The 26,653-nt window shown below is 30.5% G+C and overlaps 2 protein-coding genes and 1 long non-coding RNA gene across 7 annotated transcripts in view; 2 read left to right on the forward strand and 1 right to left on the reverse strand.

Moving 5' to 3' along the window:
• wts (serine/threonine-protein kinase warts) overlaps positions 1-4,629 on the reverse strand; it is a 34,322-nt gene extending 29,693 nt beyond the window's left edge. For 3 of the 4 annotated variants that reach the window (XM_087413436.1, XM_011053660.2, XM_087413437.1), the window contains exon 1: positions 3,919-4,628. The gene's annotated coding sequence lies outside the window, so the exon portion shown is untranslated. Of the gene's footprint in view, positions 1-3,918 lie in introns of all 4 variants that reach the window. The other variant, XM_011053658.2, reaches the window with a different exon arrangement.
• Positions 4,630-9,107: 4,478 nt separating this feature from the next.
• Positions 9,108-25,395, forward strand: LOC105144642 (caspase-1). Of its 2 annotated transcripts, none has more exons than XM_011053656.2 (4): positions 9,108-9,353; positions 15,526-15,785; positions 20,026-20,331; positions 20,395-25,395. In XM_011053656.2, the coding sequence occupies exons 1-4, from the start codon at positions 9,277-9,279 to the stop codon at positions 20,676-20,678; spliced, it is 927 nt and encodes a 308-aa protein (XP_011051958.1). In that variant the 5' UTR covers positions 9,108-9,276; the 3' UTR covers positions 20,679-25,395. The 2 variants fall into 2 exon arrangements, with proteins under 2 accessions (XP_011051958.1, XP_011051959.1); XM_011053657.2 differs by having other exon boundaries at positions 9,110-9,353; positions 20,428-25,395.
• LOC147907312 (uncharacterized) lies at positions 9,360-13,319 on the forward strand. Its single transcript, XR_015547432.1, has 2 exons — positions 9,360-10,279; positions 10,822-13,319. It is a non-coding gene; the product is annotated as an uncharacterized LOC147907312 (long non-coding RNA).
• Positions 25,396-26,653: the final 1,258 nt, after the last annotated feature.

Raw genomic sequence — 26,653 nt, forward strand, 5'->3', positions numbered from 1 at the left:
CATAACAAACGCCTAATCTCAAAAATGTTAAATATTAAAAAAACAGAAAAATAGCCTCAATTTACAGACAGATATGAAGGGACTTTACAAAGCATACTTTACATATCGATAATAAATAAATTATGATTTCGCTAAGATCATTTTATATGTTGTAACATATCAGTCAATATCAGACTGTCACAGCAGTCACATTAAATTTATACATTTTAATTTTTAACTTTTTGACTAGTAATTTTATATATTTATGCAATCTTTAACTTGGTGACTAATAGTTTTAATAATTTCACATATATTTATTGACCTCATAATTATAGTGACTGATACAAGCAACTTGACACGCATCTTATCTACATCATACGCTGGAAGAATGTAAGACCATAACGGTGAGTACTTTAATATAGTAATGAAATTGCTTGTAGATCTGTACCTAAAAGATTATAACTTATAGATAATCGCGAAAATTCTCTACCAATCGGTCGTTCAACCGATTGCGAGTAATTTCGTTTTCACCCTCCATCTATGGTGTTACATCGGATTCACATAAGATACGGATTATATATATTTATAAGAATATTTCATTGCGTCTTTCATAACGTTTAATGACTTAATAGTGACTATTCAAAATACATCTGACTTTTTTACTGTATTTTTGCTCTGCGAATTTAACATCTAATGATGACAATTATAATGCCGAAACATGTCATGTAATATTAAGTTGTATGTAATATTAAGTTTTTAAATTAAATTTATATTTCATATCAATTTATCAGAATGTTAAAATTTTAAACGTTTATTACACACATCTATATTCGAATTTGACTCTAATTTGTCCTTCTACATCCTTGATATTTCTATAAACAAATATCAATATTTATAATATCACTAATGATATTATATGCTTCTTTCTTTTCCTCAATTAAAATCAAATTAAATGATTTAAGTATATCACGTTCTAAAACAATATCAGACAATATAGTATTTGACATCAATAACAATAAAATTTTTTTTTTATAATTTCATTAATAATAATTTGCTCTGATTGTGCTTAAAATAATTAATTTCAAATTATTAATTCCTGCGAATTTATCATAATAATCTGTCTATCAATTCGTAATTTTTAACATACTTATTTCTTTTTAATGAAACTAATAGAACTTTCAGTATCTAACAAAACGTTTAACGGTAAATCATAACATAAATTATTGTCGCTTATCTTTAAAGAGATGTCTCTTCTAAAATCTTCTTCTCCCACTATGTGCTCGATATAGTAGACTTCCTTTCCATTTTTATAATCTTCTTTTTTGCGACACTACTTCACCTGATGTCCTAACTCTCCACATTTATAACAGGATCCTCACTCTTGTTTAAGGTGTTTACAATCTTTAAATGCCCAAACTTATTGAAATTAAAACAACGAGCATTTTCTGGAACACAATCATTTCGATCTTCTTCCTTTGCTCGTGATGTCTTTGTTTCTAGTCCCATCTTATTCCGTTCCGTTTCTTGAAATGCTTAGCTTCCGAACGAAGTGAAATCTTCTTGAAAGCTTGCAGTAACACTGATGTTGGAGGAAAATTCTCGCACGATTTTGTAACTGAAAATCAGTAATGCCATCAATAATATAATCCACTAATTTTATCCTCAGGAATTCCTATTTCACTTGCTTTAATAATTATATCGTGACAATATTCTGAAAAATTTCTCTTCATACGCTATACTCTTGTTTCAAATTGTTTCTCAGTTCTCTTATTCAAACATTTCTTTAAGTTTACACAAAAGTTCTTCGCTACTATTGTCTAAAAATTCGTTGGTTCTGTGTAAAATCAACTTTGTACTTTTTCTTTCAAATTTAGAACTATTAAAATTTTAATTATTTTAATTATCATCTAATTTGTAAATGATTATAATAATTGTATCTGCTTTTTCCATTTAGTAAAAGATCAATTGATTCCATTAAAATCATTGTAAATCTCCAATCGCTTTTATATTTGTCTTTTTTACATTGTGTTCACTCACAATGAATAGAGATGCTCACATAATTTCATTTTCACGTTTCAATAATTCTATCTCTTTCTCCAAAAGATCACATAAATTTTATCTCCGACATAGAATTTGAAGCGCTTACCTCGATTCATTGTTTATTTGCATTACTTTTTAAAACTCCTAGATCCTCTTGTAAAATAATGTCTTTCAATCGGTCTGCCTCCTTGAAAAACTTCCGTCAATCCAGTTATTAATTTGATCTGTTGTTTGATCGGTTGTTTGCTTCTCTTTTGAGCTCTTAAACTATCTTGTGGATCAATATCTTCAAACATCGACTTCTGATTTCAGCCAATCTACCTCGAAGATCTACCTCCAATAATCTAGTTATTAATTCATTATTTCTAGAGATGGGTAAACACATCTCTTTCAATACATCTTTTAATTGAAGGATCGTGAATTCACTCCATGACATCATTCTGTCTTCAAATTTTGTTCTTTCTTGTAAAAAAATCGTAATCTCTTCAATTTTTATCAATTAACTCTTCGTCTTTATCCTACTTTTGAAATATTTGTAGTCAAGAAAAGAGTATTTCTTAGATATTTGTTTACTATAAAAACGTATTCATAACTCAAATCTTATTGATTAATTCATGGAGGAATTAGAAAAATCTAATGGATTAATTATTGCTTAACTGTTATTTTTTTTTGTCTCATAAACTACACACACATCACTCACATCACTTATCACACTGACAATATATTTACAATTTTTACAATATTGATATTAATAAGCATCTCATAAGAAAATCAACAATTTGATAATCAATAAGATTCTTAAAAACGAACAATTTTAAAATATAATAGTTTATGTCACGTATACTATAGATTTTAAGCACTGACAGTAAATTTTATACACAGCCTGTATACTTATTTCATCTTAAGTGGAAGCGAATAAATTTATAGATACAACACCCGCTCTCTGAGCGCCTAAATAGCAGTCAAATGTAATTCTTACTTTTCCAACCAATCACATTTAGCTGTTACTTAGTCTTTCCGTGTTATTACTAGACACATCCATAGGTGCTAAAATTGATGATAGGCAATCAGTACAGTATGGATAAAGTTACAATACATAAAAATTAATTTCCTCTCTTTTGCTGTTTTAGTGTTAATATTTATTTTTGCGGAAAAAAAATAAGAAAAATGAGTTTTTTTATAGAAAAATTAAAGTGAAATAGTTCTAAATAAGTGAAAAGAAGTCGCTCCCATGTCCATAATTACAAATCGATGTACGAGTTTCATGGACAATTGTACAGTTGTATCGATGAGCCAAATTATAAAGTATAAATAATTATATTTAGTGTCTCGTACACACAACCAGATACTCGTATTAGTTATCAATTTATAATTACAATTTTACGTTAATGAGTTGAACAAATTTGTTTAAATCGTATCACTATTAACATCATTTATAATAAATATCAATGCTAGTAGAAGTAATTAGTACCTGAGTATCGATCATGTAACTTTTTCTCTAGAGCAGCAGAAAAGTTTATATATATATATATACACATATATATATACATATACATACAAAAACATTTTACTTTTCACGTTTCCCTAGGAAAAAATTACATGACTGACCCTCCTGTTCTTATGTTTTCTTCTTATAATAGCTGTCAATATAAAATTGTGTATGAAAAGGGAGATAAAAACAATTTTAATATATTTAACACAAATAACCAAAGAAGATATTCGGTCAAAACAACTTTTGGTGCCTAATAATATTTTTGCGTGAGCCTACAATTTCCAGTTCGATATTAATATATTTATTTAAGAATATATATAGGACAAGGCTATATTGAATATATGTCTTGACAAGTGTAAGTCTAGTTTCAAAGCGCATGGTCCTACTTAAGAGAAGATAATGCTTACAACACAAAGATCACTGTCAGTTAACTCTGCCACGGATCCTGCCCAGCGTCATGGCTGAATAGATGGTGTGTAGCTAGTTCAATTCACAACACGCTCTGAGACTCAGGGTCACTTTTATTCGAACGTCATATACAACAACGTCGTATCACAACAATACGGAGTTACGAACGACGAAATAGCGATTAATAGCGAGAAGCGTAAAAACATATAGACGAGGGATACGAAATCGACACAGCGAACTCATCCGAGTGACAAGTGCTTTACGACGTCGTGAAGAGAAATCTTCCTCGGATGTCCACCTCGCGAGGACGCTGATGAAGAGTAGGATAACAAGAAAACGATGGACATCTCTCGTAGCCGATTTTCGGCATCTTCGCGCCGCGCGCGCGCACGCGAGGGGACGATCAACGGACAGCTTAACCTATCTCCAATGAACGGATGGTCCCCGTTCCGCTGATAATACTGGTACCAAGAGAGAGATGACGGTGACCGACAGCGACAAAGTCTAGTGTCGCACACATGCGCGCGCGCGCGCGCGCACGCTCACGCTCGTTTATTCATGCACCGAGATGTTTATGGTACGGCGACGTATTGCCACTCGTCGCGGAATTCCACGGGATAGAACTCTCTTGACGAAGCAACGGCGGTGATGCGCGCGCGATTGTTAGCATTGGCAGTAGTAGTAGTAGTAGTAGTAGTAGTAGTAGTAGTAGTAGTGTAGTAGTAGTAGTAGTAGTAGTAGTGTAGTAGTAGTAGTAGTAGTAGTAGTAGTAGTAGTAGTAGTAGTAATAGTACTAGTAGTAGTGATAATAGTAATAGTAACAGTAGTAGTAGTAGTAGTAGTAGCAGCAGTAGTAGTAGTAATATCAGTAATATCAGTAATAGTAGTAGCAGTAACAGCAGCAACAGAAGCAACAACAATAACAGCGACAGCGGCAGCCGTCCGTCCGAGCATATTCCCGTCGCGCTTTCTTACGTTTGCGCCGCGTGGCGAGCCATGTGACAAAACTATGCGATATAGAGCGCGACGAATGTCAGCAATATATTAATCACATGTACCGCCGAGGTATCTTCTGATGCGCGCGTTTCATCGAACAGGCGATCGGGAAGCCTCCTCAACGAGCAAGCATGCGGACACGCACATTCATACATGCATACATACATCATACATACATGCGCAACACGCGCGCACGCGCGCGCGCGCGCACCTTCAACCTCCTACACGTGCGTGCGTGTGCGTACGGTCGTTCTCTCTCGTGCGCGCGCTCTCGCGCACACACCTTCGTCGCGACTTCAAATTCCGCCAGATTCCGCGGTGCTCGCGAGAGAACTCGCGATTAACACGCGCGACAACAAAGGCAGACACGGCCGTAAATTACTTGACTAACTGGCAGCCATTTTGAAGTGCCACATTCCTACATGCGACGACTTGGACGCTCTTCCGTAATAGTCGTAATTTACGATGTACGAGCAATTACTTGCGCGATCTATGCATAATGGTACAGAAGAAAATTCCTCTCTATCATCATTTCTCTGGTATAAACGCCTATCATGGCCTATCACGAGAAAGCCCGCGCTTGCTCGCGTTTCCGTACCTTTACCTTGTATGTAGTATGTATGTAGTATGTACATCATACACGCCGTACGCAGCGTCACAAATGCCTTAACATGCGCTTTCATGCCTTCTTATTCCCTCTCTCATGCCTTCTCATTCCTTCTCCGATACTCGTGTAACTCGTGCAACTTCGTGTTTAAGGCATTTGTGACGCCATGTGTACGTATTCATACATACTTTGTATATGTATTTGCATAAGTATGTACATATATATTGTGAGCACAATTCTGAGATATTATCTTATTCTCGAAAAATATCGCATATCCTAAGAAAATTGATATGTACATAATGCGCATATTATATGGTACTTTTGTATCCGATATTTCGATAGTCGAGGATTAGTATTTGATGACGAGAACATTGGAACAATGATTGCTAAAGGTGTCATTTCATGAAACGCTGAAAAGCAGCTGTAGCTGTGGCGCCTTGTAGCATGAGCATGATCACGTGATATCAACTTTGACGCTAGTGAGGATGCCGTCCCATAGAGAGAAAATTGACAACGGAACGGAACTTACGGAATCAACACGATGAATCACAGCCATTCCGTTTTCTTTCTTATTCTTTTCCTAAATCCTTTATGTCCCATTGAGCGGAATAAGCGAAAGCAGGACACGCGGAATAATATAAAATCATATTTTTTATGTTATTTACAATACTTGTAATAATAAAAATAGTATTTTAATGTAAATATAATAATGTATATAACAAGTCGGTAAACATTAGAACTTCTTTAGCAGTAAAATATTTTTAACATAGTTGTAAAACAATCTTATGATTGGCTGAAACTTGATGAAACTTCCGCTTCCGTGTTTACTGCTCAATGAGATATAAGAGAAAGAAAAGAAACGTAAGGCTGCTGATTAATATCTACATTCATATTTGCTGTAATTATTGAATCATTAATATTCTGCTACTGTGTCCATATTAATGGAGAAGACAAAAAACAATATGTAATCAATTGCATTATGTGGACAATGGCTTAATTTTCACCGAGAATTTAAATTGGATCAGAATGTAAGAACCAACCAACTACTAGTCGAGTATTCCTGTTATAGTCGAACAACAGGGGAATGCTCGACTGTAGTTGTTTATATTTAATTCGATTTAAACCTTCGATGGAAACTAGGCCACTGACTGCCCAGCAAACGAGAATGCATTAAAATGGATTAAAATTTTTTTAATGCGTACTTTAAATCCATGAAAATAGATTGAATGGATTGAAATGGATTGAATGGATTAAAATGGATTGGATCCGAGCTGACACTAATTTAATATTTGAAAAAAAAAAACATTTATATTTAAGAGTTACAAATTTTATAGACATTTATAATAATTATATCTGAAATCAATTACTTCAAATTGATATTAAAAAACGCACGCGTATTAATGGGATTCGGACCTCTGGACCTCTGGATTATGAATCTTCTACGTTACTCGCTACATCACTTCTTCAATTGATAAATATGTTATTCATTCTCTACTTCAATTACAATCAGTGCACAAAATTATGTAAATATAATAAAAATATCATAATTTAACAGATATAATAAAATATAAATAATTTATATTATTGGGTCATCTAAAAAGTATCCGCGGTACTTTGTCACTAGATATATGACCATCAACACACATCTAGTGATAAAAAACTGCGGATACTTTTTAGACTCAATATTATGAGACAACATTGGGTAAGTATTGGATAATCTAATCTAATCTTGGCCGATGTCGCGCGCCGTGATTAGTCTAATATCGGATTGTGTTTGACTTGGTTTGCGAGTGTTTACGTCAATCATTTATTTTATTTCTAATCAAAGAGAAACAAAAGAATATATAAAAAAAGAATATATTATATTATACAATTATTTTTACGTTATAACTTTTTTGAACTTAGTTGGATTAAAACTTAGTTGGAAAAATTTCCTATTTATAATTTTGAATAATTTAAGTATTATGGTCCATTTATGGTCCATTTTTAAATAAAAATTTTTTTGTTATTCAATTAGATTGAAAAACTGCATTTCATATTCAGAATATTGATCACAGTATAATCAGTATCGTCAGTGAACTTTTTTGTGATCTGCAATTTTTAGTGTGCATGTATCGATTTGTACACTTAATATGACAATGGAATATGGCAGACATATTACAAGCTTAATAGAAATTCAAATTTAAGAGCCTGTTCTATCATAATTCTACTGTGTACACTTTACAACATGGCGGTGAATCATGTGACCTAAGAACACTTACATTAAAGGTGCCGACGTTTAGTGTCGCTACTGGATGATTATAAGTTTAGCATGTGAACAGTTGATGCAAAACACAACCATACTGCATTCCTTCGAGTATATTCATCACGCATGTATAGAACTATCATACAATTTCGGGGTCCATTTCACATAAGCTTGTCCTAAAGAAACAACAATGTAGTAGTACATATAGAAATCTATGGCTTTGATACAGAGAGCTGATTGGTGAAAAGCCGATTGTGGAGAGAAAATCTACCTCCATCACCCATTTTTCACCAATCAGCGTTCGGTATAAAAAACTTGTGATTATATGGTAACTGTTAGTGCAGTTATAATTTGGACAACTATTATTTCAGGTAATTATTACATTTAGAATTTAGAATATCCCTATCACTTTAAATCTTAATAAAAATGTACGTACTCATTGTATGTACTCATTATAAATGTATTCAATTTTCACATTTTTTGCAAATATTGCAGACTTTCTCGACTTTGAATTCTTTGCTGCTCATTTGAACTACAATGAGATGCGGCAAAAATGTATTTTGCATTGAAAGTGCGTCATCACATGTAAAATTTTTAATCAATAACTACAAATTGCTGCCGCAGCGTGTTGCGTATGAAAAGTCAGCTTAAACGTACAAACTCATGCAGCGAAATAGCGAAACGCGGAACGAGAACAAAACCAATCACAAACGTTCTACAATTTTTGTTATGGCTTTAAATTTCTTCATCTCTATGGAGCGGAATGAGCCTAAATGAAATGAACAACAAATCCGTACAATCTTTTAAATATTGTTTTAACATTCGTTTTTTATCATCATTTATTTAAATATTAAATTAAATGAATTTCTTATTGGAAATATTAATTAAAGATATTAAAATCTTATATGAAATTAATTTTAATGTGATTTTAACTCTAATGAAATAATGACTTGTTATTGGTTGCGCAAAGTCTGCAAAACGTTCATTGTTATATGGGTATTGAGAGTTCACGGTATTGGGGGTGTCAAAGGAACAAAAATAACGGAATATGTGTTATTACATAGACGCCACGATTCTTTTCTTTCGAAAGAATCGGCTCCACGTCGCATGGGTGACACTTGGGTGAAAATTTGAACATAGCCTTGGGTGCATTTAGTACTACAATCGCTCACTGAGCGATTAGTGAGCTCTTGCACTTGTTTAGTCTATATTTTCGGATCTATTGGAATATGCCAATCAGATGAAAGAACTCACTGAGCGCTCAGTAAGTGATGCTTTTGGATGCACCCAATGCATTCACTTGCTCGCTGAGCATGCGCAGAAAAACGCGTCCTGGACTACCAAGTCGAAGTTCCATACATTTCAGTAAGCAGCATCAGTATTATTGAAGTGCATGCCTGTGGTTGTTCGATATATTCTTTGTAGACGGAACTAAACGAAGCGATCGCAGAAATTGCGCAGTGAGAAGTAGACTTTCTCCTGATAATAAGCCAATATAAAATTCACAATATGTGTTCTACTGACAACAGCATAAATAACGGCGTGCAGATTGATGATGTCGGGGACGCGTTCGGGTCATTTGGCAAGTATGTATATACGAATTGATACGAGTCGAACTTGAATCACTCGCGTCTACTTGTGGCTTGAGGCATGCGTATCACATAATTCGCCATACAATGTAAACCATTGTCATAAATATCTGGTATACAAAGCATCGTAATTATTTACATTTCAAAATTTAACAATACTTAGCTATATTATGATGGAATACATACATATATATATGTATCTAATAATTGGACTGGATATTAGCATCGTAACAAAGGAAAATATTGTTGGAGCTGATGTACACGTTATCGTGTATGAGATGTAGAACAAATTGTTTGATAGCAGTAGCCATATCTGGAAACGTCGCTCGGATGCTTCTGATTCCTTCGATTCATCATCTGTCCTTGTTCAATATTTAATATTAATTTCGAGCAACGTTTCCAAACGCAGCCAGTATCGTTTATTAGGAGACTGCTCAAAAGGAGTTGTTGCCAAATCGCATTGAATGGATTAACTTCCATCGATTTGTGAATATGTACAACTCTCAATCTATTTCAAATTAATCTTTCGCTGAATAGTGTTTCATATAATATATCATGTAGCAATTTTGTTAAGCATTTCGTAATTGGTTTGTATAACATAACAAGAGAGACTTAACTTCAATTTTTATGATTACGATTATGCTTGTCTGGCGATACAATAGTCAATAAGAATGAAGTTAGGTTAATTAATCCACGAACCGCGAAGTCGATTGATAGGTCGAATCCATCACTTTCGGTAATGTTTTTTTCAGATTCATTATTTTCCATGATAAAAAAGCAATATTTGCAATGTTATTCAGCCCTAACATTCTATTTCGCTATTAGTTGCGTTACGATCTTATATAGACAATGTTTACGTAGTTTCATTTCTTAGGACCACGACCGTTTACGATCGCAGCGTTACGATGTAATTGGCCTTTAAGGTAGTTATATTCCAAAATGCATTATTCAAGAATGTCTTGAAATTTTCGTCTCACCTGAGTGAAAATTTTTCTCATAATTTTTATACGAATTGGAACATTTTTCAGAAATACTCAGAAATATTTGGAAAGTTTACATCTTCTCTCAGAACTTCTCGTACAAGTGAATTCTGAACTATTCTGAAATTTCTCATCCCATAATTTTTAAAAAGTATTTTCAAATTTTTTAGATTTTGTATTATTTTATCAGAAATTATATTTACAAAAAAATCTTAAAAATCTTACGATATTTCATAATTAACATATATGAAAAATTTTGAGAAAAGATTTTCTGAGAAATGTTCCAATTTGTATAAAAAATATGAAAAAGTTATAAAATTATAGAGAAATTCTGAAAAATTATATAGAAATTCTAAGAAATTATATGAAAAATTCTGAGAAAAATTTTCATCAGGATTGTAATTTAGATATTAATACATATGCCTGTAAAAGATGAGTTTAAATTACTGTCTTGTTTTTGATATATAACCGATGAAACATTACAGATTTTTCTATATCTACCATTGTAGTGTAGCTATTTTTGCTGTGATGCGACACAAATTTTCATTAGAAATCACATTGAAAAATTTAATGAAAAACAAGTCTCAAATAGTTAAATTCATGAGAAAACTTGTGTAACAATACCGCAAATATTTATTAAAGTTTACATTAAAAAGTAAAGTTTGAGTCAATAAAAAAATCTTGATTTTATACATTTATATTTTCTCGAGAACTGAGGACATCTATTAGATATGGCAACATCACATTTTCGAGGACCGATAAGGAGATTGTCTTTCGCATTCTTGTCGTTTCTTCACGAGAGTCGCTTTACACTTTTTTTTTCTAAAAATGTACTTTTGATATATTTTCCTTTATAATGTAATTGTTAGGATATTTTTTTCTTTCGTATAAATATTTTGATAGATAACTTATGCTTCTTAACTAGCTACCTAACTACCTCTTATTTTCTACGTGATATGGAGGTTTTCTTTTTTTCTTAAATTAATTTATTTTATTATGATTTAATATTGTAAGTATATAAAATACTTTTATTATTTTTAGATTTTACATAGCGTTATATTTGCTTCAAATTTAGAGACATGTTTGAATCTGTCGTTGACTCGTATAGTTAGGGTATTACTACCTCAAAGACATTAAACATCTAAAGTCATTAATAAGACATCTTCTAGATATTGTACAATAGAATAGAATATATTTATATTTAAAGCCAAGAAGCAGACTTGATTTACAAACGAAAATTCTATCACTTATCCATTTATTCTTGTATTATATACAGCTAATATAATTAAATCTAAACATCTGTCTACTTTTTACACCCTTTTCCTCTCCATTCTCTTATTTTTTATTCCTTATCCTAATTATTTTCATTCTCATTATTATCCTCCTCTTTTCTTCCATTCCTTTCTTAATTCTTTGTTCCCATCTTTTCATAGTTCATAATTTCTTTAGCATTCTTCACAGATCTTCTACATTACCTACAATATATTATCACAGTTTCCCATACATCACTTACTTTATCACATTCGTATACAATACTTCTCTTATTTTACATTTATTTCAAAGTTGTTAGAAATATTGTTGTCCGATATTCATAGTCGATTCTTATACTCCATAATGAATTCGACAGGACGAAGGCACAAAATCTGAAACTTCATATTTTGGCGGCACAAATTATACCGCTTCTATTGTAGAAGTAGCGATTGGTTCTGCTCGTGGCGAAGAGTATAACTTTATTCTTAAGCCTAACAAGGATTGAAGTAGTTTTTGAAGGAACGGCGGGAGCACGAAATGTGAAACCTCATATTTTGGCGGCAAGTTATAGCTATTATGGGCAGTAACTCGGATCAATAACAGACTAGACCGTAATTGAAACCGATAATCGGACCCAAATATTGTATATGTAGGCTAATGGACTGATACGGTAATCGGAAAATGTTTTTTAGTTCAGTTTCAGTCCAGTTTTTGAATATAGGAGTAAGTAGAATAGTAATCGAGGCTACATTAAAAACAAAATACTCGAGACATGCGTAAACGTGTCTGCGCACGCAACAGCGATTGCCGCTAAATATGCTGTAACATCTTGTTGCGAACACATCTATGAGAAGTTATGCCACAATTTCAAAAACCATACATCTAAGTAAATATTTTTATTCTTACAGTTTTTGTTTTACTATCGTATATAATTGTCTGAGATATTTGATTTCTACTTAGACAGTAAGTGTAGTTCTTACTTATAAAATTCAACAGATTTTTTTTGTTTATGTGTCTCTGTTATCGTATATTGTTAATGTTTTTAAAAAATAAACGGATAGGGATAGTAGACTAATCACAGCATGGAACTGTATGACTCATTTAGTAATGACTCATAATATTTACTCAAAATTTTATTCCTTTAAAGAGATTTTCCTTAGTGGTAAATGTTATAAGTTTAGTTCCCTCATGTCTCGAAAATTAGACTTATTCGACGTGTTTTTGCACGAAACAAATTTTGCAAAAAGAAGAATTGTTTGCCCTGCGAAGCGAATGTTTGTGTTTAAAATATATTTTTATAAAAGTTTTATTAATATGTAGCCAAAAATGTAGCTTAAAATTCATTAATCTTTATTTTAATAATCTTAGTCGAATTACCCCGGTCCCGGGGTTAGTTGAATCAGATGGAATTAGAAAAATGCATTTTTTTTCATAGTTAGTTATCAGTTTCCTCTTATTATTAAAATATCATTAGGTAGTCAAATGTATATAGTAACTAATGTAGAATTAATTTTTTTGATAAGTCTCTTAATTTTGTCTGTAAAAATTCAAAATTGAAAAATGAGTCTATTAGGTCTCCCCTACAATAGGCGCTCCTTCTGTATATCTGCGCGACGCGTACCTGTTTCTTAGGTTATAACTACAAAACTATTTTGAATTTCGATCTAAAACTTTACGAGTATATTTTCGGAAAGTAATACTATTGATTAAAGCAAAAAAAAAAAATCGAAAATTTTGACCTTCTAAACCAGGTTCTCCTTTAAAAAAAAGTGAAAAAGCAGTGTTCAGTTTTCAGTGATAAAGTGATATTAATTATTACAGTGAAAAAAATGAAATTGTTTATACAGGGTGTTAAAAAAATCCATTCAACATTTATATAATGGATAATAGGATAACTGTCCCTATTAATGTGCCTTTTAGCTAATTTGCTTATTACTTATTAAATATTGTACCTTAATTATTAAATATTGTACCTTAAATTCTACCTATAATCTGCTTGCGATCAATATCGGTTTATAACTATTTCTTTTTCTTATAATACTTCTTTAATCTAAAAAATGTTAATACTTTATAATGCTTTTGAAAAATAGAAAACATGTTTTTGTCTCTATTAATGAGTCCTCTAAGTGGCGATGGCCCTGTTAATGTGCCCCCAATTTGTGTGCCTATCCACATTTGACTCATTTTAACATATAGTTACTAAAACAGATAATAAATTTAAGCTAATTATTTATGTTAATATTACATAAATCATTATTTCAATTATATTTATTTCAAAGTACACTCATAACACAACGTTCTCAGCTCCAATACAGGGCACATTAATAGGGACAAACTTAAAATCTTACGTATCTTATTGGATTCACATAAACTCCTCATATCTTTCGAAAAATATTTAAAATACTCAAAAAATAAAATATTATCTTTGGTACCGTATGTATTAATAACTTAACAAAAAAAATATTTTTTCTTATTTATTTGTGCTAATTTTCTTTATGACTTATACACACTAATAATGAAATACACACTAATAGGAACAGGCACAGTAATTCGGACAGTCATCATACATCATACATCCTATATCCTACATCATACTGACAATGAGTAAAAAAACCTTAGCGAACTATATCATATAAATGCTAAATGGTGTTTTTTAAATACCCTGTATATTTTTAGTATACTGTTATAATTGTGCATATACAATGCTCGTCAAAAATCTCACTTGAATAATTTCTGGTTCGAGATATAGGAAAGAGTTACATCTCTTGTGTGTGTATGTGTGTGTGTGCGTGCGCACAACATAAAATTGACGCACTCTACAGGATGGAGTAAATTTTTTTTCTAAATGTCATGATAATCAAGGAGATACAGTGTATCAAATTGACCTATGCATTTTATTCAATTACCGCCATTAGCATTACCCGATGCGCATGGGGAGGTTGCTGATCCAATTTTGCGCGCGTGTGAGAAGTATATTATGTGAGGATATATTTGCTTTTTTAAAATTATGTATTTCCGCCTCGTCTTCGAATGATCTGTTGTAAACGTGCACTCATATTGATGCGTGCAAGCTCCAATTGAAACCTGAGGAATTTCCTTCCATATTCGATAGAATGCTGCTTTCAGTTGTTGCACATTTGTTGGGTGTTCCTCTGATCTTCATAATCTTCTTCTCATCTCATGTTCAATAAGATTCAAATCCGCACTCATTGGTGCAGCAACTTGAAGCAGCATTGCATCAAATACAATTGAGAAATTCCTCAGGCTTCAATTAGAGTTTGCATCAATATGCGTGCACATTTACAAGAGATCTGAAGATGAGGCGGAAATATACAATTTTAAAGAGCAAGTATTTTAAAGAATATACCCCTCCACCCCTTACACACACACATACACGCGTTCGTGTAAGACCAGCAATCTCCTCGTGGTGTGCACTAATGCTAATGCTGGTGGTAATTGAATAAAATGCATAGGTAAGTGATAAACTGTATCTCCTCGAAAAAAAAATGTATAAAACTTATTTTTTTTATTTGAAAGAGAAAAGTCCATACTTTACGATGATTATTATTTATTAAAAAAAATCTACTCCACCCATAGAATGTAATCTACTCCACCAAACTATGTAAATTTAAAAAAAAAACACGTTCTTATTTTTGAACAGATTCCAGGTAGGGGTAAGAATAGATTCAAAATCCATTGAAAGCTTCATAAAATGCGGACTTTACCGTTGAAAATAAAAAAAAAACTTTTAAATGTGACCATTTTTCGCGGAGTTACGCTGAATTTATGCGAAATTTTGATATAAATTTACCTATGTGATAATTTTGTTGACCAGTATGTGTGCGTGCGTGCGTGTGTGCGTGTGTATACTTTCTGAATTTGATTCTGGATTCTAATTTCTTTTTAACTTAAACATGTAGAAAATTTTTTTTTTTCAGAACCAGCACAGTTCCTACTCCTAATGTAATTCAATCGGCACCCACCCAGCGTTATGAAGTGTACTATAATATGAATCATTCGAAGCGCGGTCTAGCTCTTATCTTCAATCATGAATTTTTCACTGTCTCGCATCTTAATGCTCGTTGTGGTACAAATGTTGATTGTGAAAATTTAAAAGCCACCCTGAAAAATCTTGGTTTCGAAGTAAACGACTATCACAATTTGACTCAAAAGGATATAGTCAAACAATTAGAAAGAGGTAAGCTGCATTTTGAAAAAAACATGTACATGTTCATTAGGCTAAGATTTAGTTTAGTGGATGATGCAACACTCGTTCTAAAGCAATAAATCCACCCTGAGCGATCTCCGAAGACTGACAGAAAATTTCTACTATTTATTATATTGAAATATAATTCTACATTTTCGTGTACCTACTTTTATATTATTTGAAACTCAGTAAACGTATATTTAATATAAAAAATAAAGGGGTATTCAGAACACCGAAAACTTATAGGCTAATCACATGTGGGTCCCAAGTATCCTCTTTAAACTTTCGTGCATTCTCACATCGAGAATAACGCAAAAAAAAAACTCTTGCTTATCATATCTATGTATATACAGTTAAAGTTTTTTTTCAGCCTCAATCCGGGTTTTCAAATTATATTATGAAAAAGTTACAGCAATGTAAAAAATCGCATAGAGTTACGTTAAACCCATACTAGGGTTAAATAAGTTTAGTGAGAAAAAAATTTTTTTTTTTTTTTGAAGGGAAGACTTATCCCATAATGACGTAACCGTGGACATAATTCGAATTTTTGTCAAGATGTTGATATATATGTGATATAGTTAGTCAGTGAATTATAAATACAAATATAAATACAAAAGAGAATATGATTAAAAACAGTGTTCTACATTTTGTCAAACTACTACAATTCTGATATTGAGAAACTATCTGTTCAGTCTGAAAGTTAAATTCAACTGGCAAGTATAATTGATTTCTTCACTAAAGTCACGAGAATAAATTATTGTAAACAATAACTGATGAGTTATAGTATGTATAAGCTATATTTTTGTCAGCAAGTTATATCTATTAAAAATTATTGAGGAGAGGTACAATAAACTTGATCAAAAAATTCAGTGTTCATTTGTCGATTAATGCTATTCTTTTGTCTTTTGATATATCTTCTCTGACATTATCTTTTATTATAGTTGCGCTCAGTATCTAAAATATCCACTTCTTCCTATTTAATTAAAATCGTGATCATGCTGTAACCTATTCGGTTATAACCGAAAGAGTAGACGTTTCTACGGATATGGTTCTTGTATCTATGTTTCGAGATTTTGGTTTTTAATTGTCTGCATGTCTGTCCAACATAAGTTACATTACAGTTATTACAAGAAATTTTGTAGACATTCTTTTTAGATGATCTGGGAAGAGGATCCTTATAGGCTTTGATTATTCCCTGAAGTTTGTTGATGCTAAAAAAAAAAGATTGGAGCCTAAATCTTTAATAATAGGTTTTGAATTTATCAGAAATATTATTGATGTATGGAATAATAAACCATAGTTTTCTAGCAACAGTTCTGATGAAGAATTATTGTCCTTAATGGTAGAAATTTTCTTGTTGCTAATCAAGCCCTTAATTCTATTATTAATTGTGTCAAAAACAAACTTCAGTGAATAATCATTATTCAAAAGAATATTAATGATGAATTCCAAATTTTTTTGATAGAACATCGGATGTGAAATGAAGAAATCTCTCTACCTAACTAACTCATAATTATATACCTCTCTTTTAACTCAAAGGGTGCTGGGACAAGAAATTGAGATATCTCTCTGAGAAAGTAGGTTTTTGATACCAATCGAAAATAATTTTTTCGTTTGATAATGGCAGTATCTAACAAGTTAATTTTATTATTGCCTATTTCTAACGTGAATTGTAGATTTCGGATAATAAGAGTTGAATCGTTCTAGTATGGTCTGAGTCATCGTCAGCGTTATCGCCATAACTATGTTATCAACGTATCTGTAATAAAACGATATCTCAAGGTCAAATGTTTCCAGCACTCTTTCCAAATCTTGTATGACTAAATCGACAACAACCGGAGACAGGGGAGAACGTTATCGGTGTGCCAAATTTTTGCCGCTATACGTAATCGTCAAATTAAAAAAAAGTTGAGTTTAAGACGAGTCGGATTGCCCCCAGGAATTCATTTTCATTCATTATATTAATTTGATTCGAGATAAAGCTCGATCACAAAGAAATGTTCTCCAAAACTAGATCGGTAGGTGCATTAATAAAAAGGGAAACCACATGTAAAGAAAGTAAACAAAAATTGTTTCCGAGATGTTTATTGTTTAATTTGTTAACTAAGTCAAAGCTGTTGATGTGAGGCTGTTGGAATGCTATTATATAAAATTAGAGACTTTAGAATCATAATTTTATCTATAGACAGTCCTCTCTACAGCTTTTCAGTTTTTCTATAGAATATTATATAATAGCATTTCAACAGCCCCAAAGCACATCAACTACTTTGTCTTACAATGAGTAATTCTGAGAGCAGGATAATATGTTTTCAACATTTTACCTTCCTGAGTCATATTATGAGCTTTCAGATGATAGTGTACAGATGTACAGAGAAAAATATATAATTATATTTATAATTATGATCGTAATTGTAATTATAATTGTAATTATATTTATTATAATTATCATTATATATATATATTATAATAATTATTATATTTCTTGTAATTACTATCATTATAACTATTTAACTTATATACACTACCGTCGAAAAGTTTCTGGATATGAAACTTAAAATTGATTAGGTCTCATATATATCAACATCTTGACAAAAATTCACGCGAATTCTGTCCACGGTTATATCATTGTAGGATGATAACCTTCCGTTAAAAAAAAAATTTTCTCACCGAATCTATTTATTTTATTATAACTGAAAAATTTCAGTCATTTTACTATCCGGCTTGGTAACTAGTGAGATTGGCTCTCTAATAGAGAATTGTTTGTCGCACAATGATTACCTTATAAACTTCTGTTCTTGTAATAAATCTGCATGGTTCTATCGTAAGAGTTGCTACTTGCTGAAGAAGGCTAAAATGCTAGCCGAAACATGTATGAAACGCGTATGAAACCTATTTTTTATTTGATTATGTAAGAAAAGTCTTTTTAAAGCTGAATTACACACCGTTCACTGTGTCAATTTCCAATTGTTCGTTTGTCATTTGTTTATATTTTTGAATTTGTTATATCTTGGGAATTTTTATATAAGCTGTGGTCAAAGTCTCGCTACAAATGCTTTGAAACGTTTGATGGACTAATTAGAAGAAAGAATTTTACAAACTGACCAATTAAAACGCTTCTAAGCGTTTGCAACATCGCATTGATCATACCCATAGTTATCTTCATTTTGAAGATAAGTTTAGCAGTCTATCAATGAAGTTGTTCACAGATTAACAAAAATGAGATAGCATTTAATAAAATTATATAATAAGAAAGCATGTCGACGAGCTTTGCATATAGTTATTAATTTTACAATTCAAGTTGATATATTGAATAAATTTTTGTCAGCAACATGTTAAACCATCAATATTTGATATATATATATCGTTGTATCGATAATCAAGGTTAATATTTTCATCATGTCCCCCTTAATATCCTACAAATTTGTATAAACATTTTTCCATATCTACATATCTGAGATATAGGGCCTGGGTTAGATTTTATGGACATCTTGTATATATGAATACCGCACTCACATAAAATGGAACTAGTCAATTAGTGGTTGCGGAAACAAAATTAATTGTTTTAATTATGATTTCGATTGTGAGAATGTCCAGGTTTTGGATGTCGAACGATTTTAAAATAATTATTTGATTTCTGAGATTGTTCATAGTTATATTCAGAAGAGTGGACTTCTACATTATATATATGCATGGCTGCTAACTAATAGCGAATTTGATTGGATGCACTCAACTGGTGTACATTAAAGCCATCGCACACATATTGATGTAAAAATATAGATGTTTAATAAAAACGAATTAAACTATGAAATCCTCAATACATCTTATTATGTTGTTAAGTAAAATCTGTTTTATAATTCGAAATACATTAAACATAATTCGAATAATAAATATAATTTGAATATTTGCATTTTATTTTTACGTAATAATTAAATCAGTGTACAATGGCTTTATATGTATTAATGCGTATTACCGAATTCGCTATAAGTTATTAAAATTTTAGACTATATAATTGTATACAGTCACATTGTTATTACATTTTAATTTATCTGAGAAAATTTCTGAAAAGTTATGAAACTACAAGAAAAATAAATTCTGAAATTACATAAAAATCCCTAAAAATTATATGCGGGATTTTAAGAAAAATTGTCACTGTTTGGGAAACGTCAAAGCGTTGTTTTATAAAAATATTATATAATAAAAATATGTAACGAGTAAATTATTGTTTTCACAGTTGCGGAAATGGATCATTCTGAGCATGATTGCTTAGTGATAGCTGTATTAAGTCACGGCGAACTTGGATTGGTCTATGCTCATGATGGTGCATACAAAGCGGATTCTCTATGGCATTATTTTACTGCCGATAAATGCCAGAGTCTTGCTGGTAAACCTAAGTTATTCTTTATTCAAGCTTGCCAGGGTGATAAGCTAGACTCGGGCATTACTCTTAAAGAGCGTACCGAAACGGATGGATATCCGTCCTCGATATTTCGCATTCCTACTCAAGCGGACTTTCTCATTGCCTACTCGACCATCCCAGGTATTATGTGTATTATTATGTCTGAATATTAAATCATTATGAAAAACTAATATTCTGTGGAAGGCAAATTGCCTGACTTAAATATTCAAAATTTAGGTTATTATTCCTGGAGGAACACCAGCCGTGGATCCTGGTTTATGCAAGCATTGTGCATAGAATTACGCGATAACGGTACTCGTTATGATTTATTGACTATGCTAACATTTGTATGCCAACGCGTTGCCGTGGATTTTGAGTCCAACACGCCCGACAACATGGCTATGCATCGGCAGAAACAAATTCCATGCATCACCACTATGCTGACGCGTTTAGTAAAATTTACACCTCCAAGGAATGGAATTGTATAGCCTGTAGGGTAATGAAAATTACATTGCATTTATATATCTATTTACGGTATTCAAGCCATATCGTTTGTTGCAAAGCTGTAAATGGTGCAAGTATCAATTTTATTCATGTAATTCACAGATTGCTAATATGATTGTCGCATATTACATGCTAGACATAGAATCATGTTTCATACGTATATATTTAATATATCATTTTTGAATGATTTTATATAAACTATTTTTCGTGTCCCACTGAAAGAATTTATCTAGATTAATCTCAATATTGCAACATGCAAATAACTTTTGTGCAACTTTGTGCTACAGGAGATTACAATAATTATTAATATAAAATAATTATTTTTCTTAACAGGGACAGATTTCTATGAAAATATATTTTTCCTTTTGCTTACGTTTGTTCCTCCTGTCTTTATCAGGAAAAAAACATCATTATTGCCAATCTCTTTTTTTTTCATATTTTTTAATTTTCATTTATATATTTCTACATGACAAAAAAGCATTTTATTGTGTTGTGATAAAAATAGCATTTCAACTTTTTTTTTAACATTTAGCATAATTCATATTTAAAGTATTAAGATATAAAATATCTGAACACATTTAAAAAGGAACTTCAGAAACTATCTTGCTCGTAATATTCTCATTTCATACAATTAAAAGGTGTGATCCACTTAATGCTGAAAATGCTTCATTGACTAATCAGAAGAAAAAATTTTACGATTTTTTTTTTATCAATCAAAAAATACTTCAAAGCATTTGCAGTATGAAGATCACATTCACATTATATAAGTACAAATACAAGAGTTATCGACTGTAAAAGAATATACAGCCATGTGCAAAAATATTAGGCACTTGCGATTTTCTCGGATTTTACGAAAAATTAAATATCTCGAAAAAAATCTCAGAGAGGTTTTAATGCATTTTAAAATATAAAGATAGGACTTTAAATCTGTTTGAATCTTTTGTCTACGATATTTTGTTCTTAAATATTACATAAAATAGAAAATATATTGATATCTTTGCAATATTTTGTTTTACTTTAAAGCGTTATAATTCAATAAAACATCAGCAAACAAAATTTAATATAAAAGTATCTTAAAGGTTTCTTAAGCTTTAAAATACTTTTTGAAAAAAAATTGTACAATAATTTTTCACAAAAATATTGTATTTTTTATTATGTGAAATTTTATTTGTAAAAACTTTTTTAAAATTAATAATCGAATAAAGTTTTTAAAAAAATTTTAAAAAAATTATACGAATCAATACAATATTTTTTCTCTTTTGTCTTTTTTCCATACTTTTTGATTTCAAAATTAAAAAACATTTTAGAAAAAATTTTTATAAAGATTCAAACACTGATGTAAGAAGCGTGATCAAAAACCTCCCTAAGATTTTTTTTTTGCCGAGATATTAACTTTTTGTAAAATGCGAGAAAATTGTAAGTGTCTAATACTTTTGCACATCGCTGTATGTCATATACAATATTCTTAAGCATATTTTTCGTTAGGTAATGACCGTTGCTCCCAATGTAAATTTAACTTTAATCTCGATTGAACTTATTTTTTTATTTTTATGAATTAGGAAAAAAAAGAGAGAAATTAAACTGAGATTAAAATTAATCTCTACATTGGTAGAAATGGACATAGTTCATATATAAATATAAAATATATATAAAAAAGATTAATAGTTATTTCATATGTCGTATTGCAGTAGTTACACACATACAAACAGAATATTTTTTAATTATATATTGTATATCATATATAATGTATATGTAATGATATGACTGTCCTAATTATTACGATTAATGTGTGTATAACACACATACATATATATTTTATATTAAATCAGTGAAAACAATGTATACATATATATTCTTTACAATAATTCCCGGTGAAAAAAATTCTCATATTTTCAAGAACTTTTTATACTTTAAATTTAAGAAGATTTATAAAAAATACTTTGAACGTTTTCAGATTGTATCAATTTTCTTCAGAAATTAAAAATGGGAAATCTTAGAATATTTCAAAATTCATATGTATAAAAAATTCTAGTAAAGATATAGACTTTTAATATTTTTTGAGTAGTTAGCCTTGATAGTCTAAAATCATAGATAACTTTGGAAACGTTTTTTGACAAAAATGAAAGTAATGAGAAGTTTGTTTGAAGCTTTTATAATAAAATTCTTTAGGAATAAAATTATATATTCATTTTTTTAAACAAAATAATGATATTGGAACTGTTACACTGATTGCTCTTTTATCAAATCAGCGTTACGAAGATCTCTGTTGGAATTGAAACAAAAACCAAAAATTTTTATTTTCGACATAGTATTTACTAAAGAAACGTATATACATATGAATATTTTGAAATATCGATTTTTAAAAATGGCGAACATTTGAAAAGAAAGTCTTATTTTCAGTCACAAAACTTTTTTTGTGTACAAATTTATAATGGCCTACTTTTTTAATTACTTACTTATGTTTTAAATACTTACAACTGTATGAGAAAACCGATACTAAAATGTGAAAAAATTCATTAAAATAATTAAAAATTGAACGGAAAGAGGTGGTTCTCTGAGAGATCTATTGTGGGTGCATTCCACTTAATGTTTGTAATGCTTGCGAGCATTTCATTTCATCAAGCAACGTAATAGCGTCCCGACGTCAAGTGCATAAAAATATCAGGGTTGCCACAGACCTGGAAAACCTGGAAAAGTCAGGGAATTTGAAAATTCATTTTTTGTGGCAACCCTGAATATGAACGGGCCGTTTGACTGCTTGATGCGTGAACGTTGTTGCGTATACATATTCGTGCCACTGCTAAATTCGCGACGCTAACTAGTTTTTTTCCGAATTTTGACATCGACAACTTTCGATTAAAATTACTTAGAAATTAAAATTGCAATAAAAAATCTAATATTTTTCATGATCATATAATGCCAGCACGATCTTTCGATTGTGACCAGTCCGAATAAATTGGTGCAGTCAATGTCGAGATCTGGAGATTGGGTCCTGAAAAGGGATCATTTTATATTTTCAAACCGTTTCAGTCACTCATATAAACCATTTTGTCTGTTAAAATGCTTTCATAATGAGAGGAGAGAGAGAGAGAGAGAGAGAGAGAGAGAGAGAGAGAGAGAGAGAGAGAGAGAGAGAGAGAGAGAGAGTCGAGGCAAGATAGGGCAGAAGAAGGCACGAAAGAGGACAAGAAAGAGAGAAAGGATGAAAGGAAGGCTATTAAATTTTATTTTTTATTTTTACATTTTATTAACCTAATATTCAATAAATATAAATTATTATTATTATTATTATTATTATTGTCTCTTTATTTTTAGAAGATTAAAATTCTATATTACGTTTTCAAAAAACAGTTGAAATCCTCAAAAACCTTCTTAAACAAAGAAAAAGTATACGCCAAGTGCATAAAAAAAATATCTAATATTATATTCTTTTTCATAAAAAACGGATAAGAAATAAATGCTATTAGCCAAGTATTTCATCACGCAAAGCACATAAAGTAGACAGAAAGTAACTAAAATGATCAACTGGATTATAGCGAACATCGAATATTGTTTGCAATATTTTTTATGCACTTGACGTATGTATATTTTTTTAAAAGGTTTTTTAGGATCTTTCTTGTCATCAAATATTAAACAAAGATAAGATACACGCGAGCGTTGCTAACGTTTAGTGGAACCAAACGCAGTGTTCTTACTCATAAAAAAATGTGATTTTCTAAAAAAAAAAATTAAATTAAATAGAAATTTTTTGAAAAATTCAGCAATTTATATAGAGAAATTCAGATAAATTACATAAACAATTCTAAAAAGAATTTTCACCGGGAACAGCCTGACATACGAAACAATATTCAATATTCGATTTTACTATGTGCGTTATAACTATAATCTGCCTGAAATAAAGTAGTTGTAATTTATTATATATATATATACAATATATGAACTGCAACTGCAATGAATATTCGAATGTTACAAAAACATTAAAAATAAAATAAGTCATATTGTAATTATATTGTTAAGATGCATTACCTTATCTGCAAATACTGAGATCATTGAATATGCGTTGCATTGGTAATTTATTATAATAAGCGTATGGGATTAGATAAAGATTTAAGAGGAACGAATTAATGTTACGGCTGAGATTGCTATTCATAAGAAAAACGGTAACGAAATTTTCGAAAAGTGATACAAGTCTTTCATAGTAAGAGTAATAAAATTTGTATGCCTTATACAATCGCTTGATAACTATGTTAAATTATATAAGACTACTAGCGTACGCATGACACGTATGACGTGATCTATATATATATATGTATAATGGTAGTTTCTGCGAATGTTCTCATTTATTGTTCCTCATAGTAAGATATATGCAGTTTATCATAAAAATTTTGCAATGTGAACATCTTATCTATGACGTTACAAAACGATTGCTCAAAGATGTAAGATGTCAAAATGTAAAATTGCACAATGTCTTGCATTGTGTTGTGATAAGTGTGTGCTAAATAAATTATGTCACATAAATTTGTTTGGAAATTACAGCTTTCAAAACAATGTTACCGAAGTATTCAAGTAATTTTGCAACATTTTTATATATGTAGCATTAATGGTATATTTTATGTGCTTGTATCGTATATATTTATAATATCTTTCTATACACGAACTTGTATACAAATTTACACAATAAATTGATGAAAATATAACATATCAATTTGTAAAATGCTGTAGTAATACAGTATATTATTGTAATTACTAATCGCGATCCACAATGAATTATGTCCGAGAGTCAGTGAATCTTCGGGAAGTCCGTTTCCCTCCAAATTCTATTATTAATTATTAGTTATATGCGAGGATATTGGAATACTTTTCGTTAGAACACATTTATTTTAGTGTTTACTAAAATCTTGTAAAAAAATTAAAATCTTAGACCGTACATATGAGAACACAATCGATACGAAGAAAGTAAATGCTTATAATAGTCAAAGCTGGATCCTTAAATAATTCAACGTAAATTGTATACATGTGTATATACCACATTTATAATCATTTAAACTGCGAATTGGTTTTCCAGACTTATAAATTATTAATTAAACTATCGCAATTAAACTATCACAATCATAAATTAAATTAAATTGACAAGCAATTTTTAATAATTCAATGCTTAATCAGGTAATGGATAATGGTCCATTTGGCGCTACAAATGCTTCGAAGTTTTTGATTGATCAATCAGAAAAAAGAATTTTACTAATTGACCAATCAAAAAATGCTTCGAAGCATTTGCAGCATCAAGTGGACCGTAGCTTATAAATCCAGAAAACCAATTCGGCACACAATTCAAATGATTATAAATATGATATATATACGCATGCATATATATAGTATACATATATATAATTCACATTGAATTATTTAAGGTTCCTGAGAAATTATCATAACCATATTGAATCATGACATTAGAAGTGAGAAATGACATATTAATTTTTATTAAGTGCCATTTATAAATAAAGAATTTAAATAAAACAGATCCTTCGTTCTTGTAAAATCTTATTGAAGAATTTTTTGATACAATATTGAAATAAATTGAATTTCAAATAACGCAGAATATATATTGTAATTTAGTAGAAGATAGTTGTTGAGTATGTACAGCAATGTATTGCTGCACGAGAATGCGAAATGATAAAAATAATTTGTGAAAAAATATAATCATATAAAATACAATATAATAAATAAAATAAATTAATGAAAATGTATCAAAATGATAAAATTGTATAATAAAAAATAATATTGGTCAGTGTTTGTTCGTTGTCGTGTTCACATTATTTATTATAACTTATTTAATTTATTATAATCGATTTTATCCTTTGATTACGGACATATTATTTATTATTTTTTATTATACAATTTTATCATTTCGACATATTTTCATTAATTTATTTTATTTATTATATTGTATTTTATATTACAC

Source organism: Acromyrmex echinatior, chromosome 14, assembly GCF_024713525.1.
Source record: "Acromyrmex echinatior isolate Ae372 chromosome 14, ASM2471352v2, whole genome shotgun sequence".
Lineage (NCBI taxonomy): Eukaryota > Metazoa > Arthropoda > Insecta > Hymenoptera > Formicidae > Acromyrmex > Acromyrmex echinatior.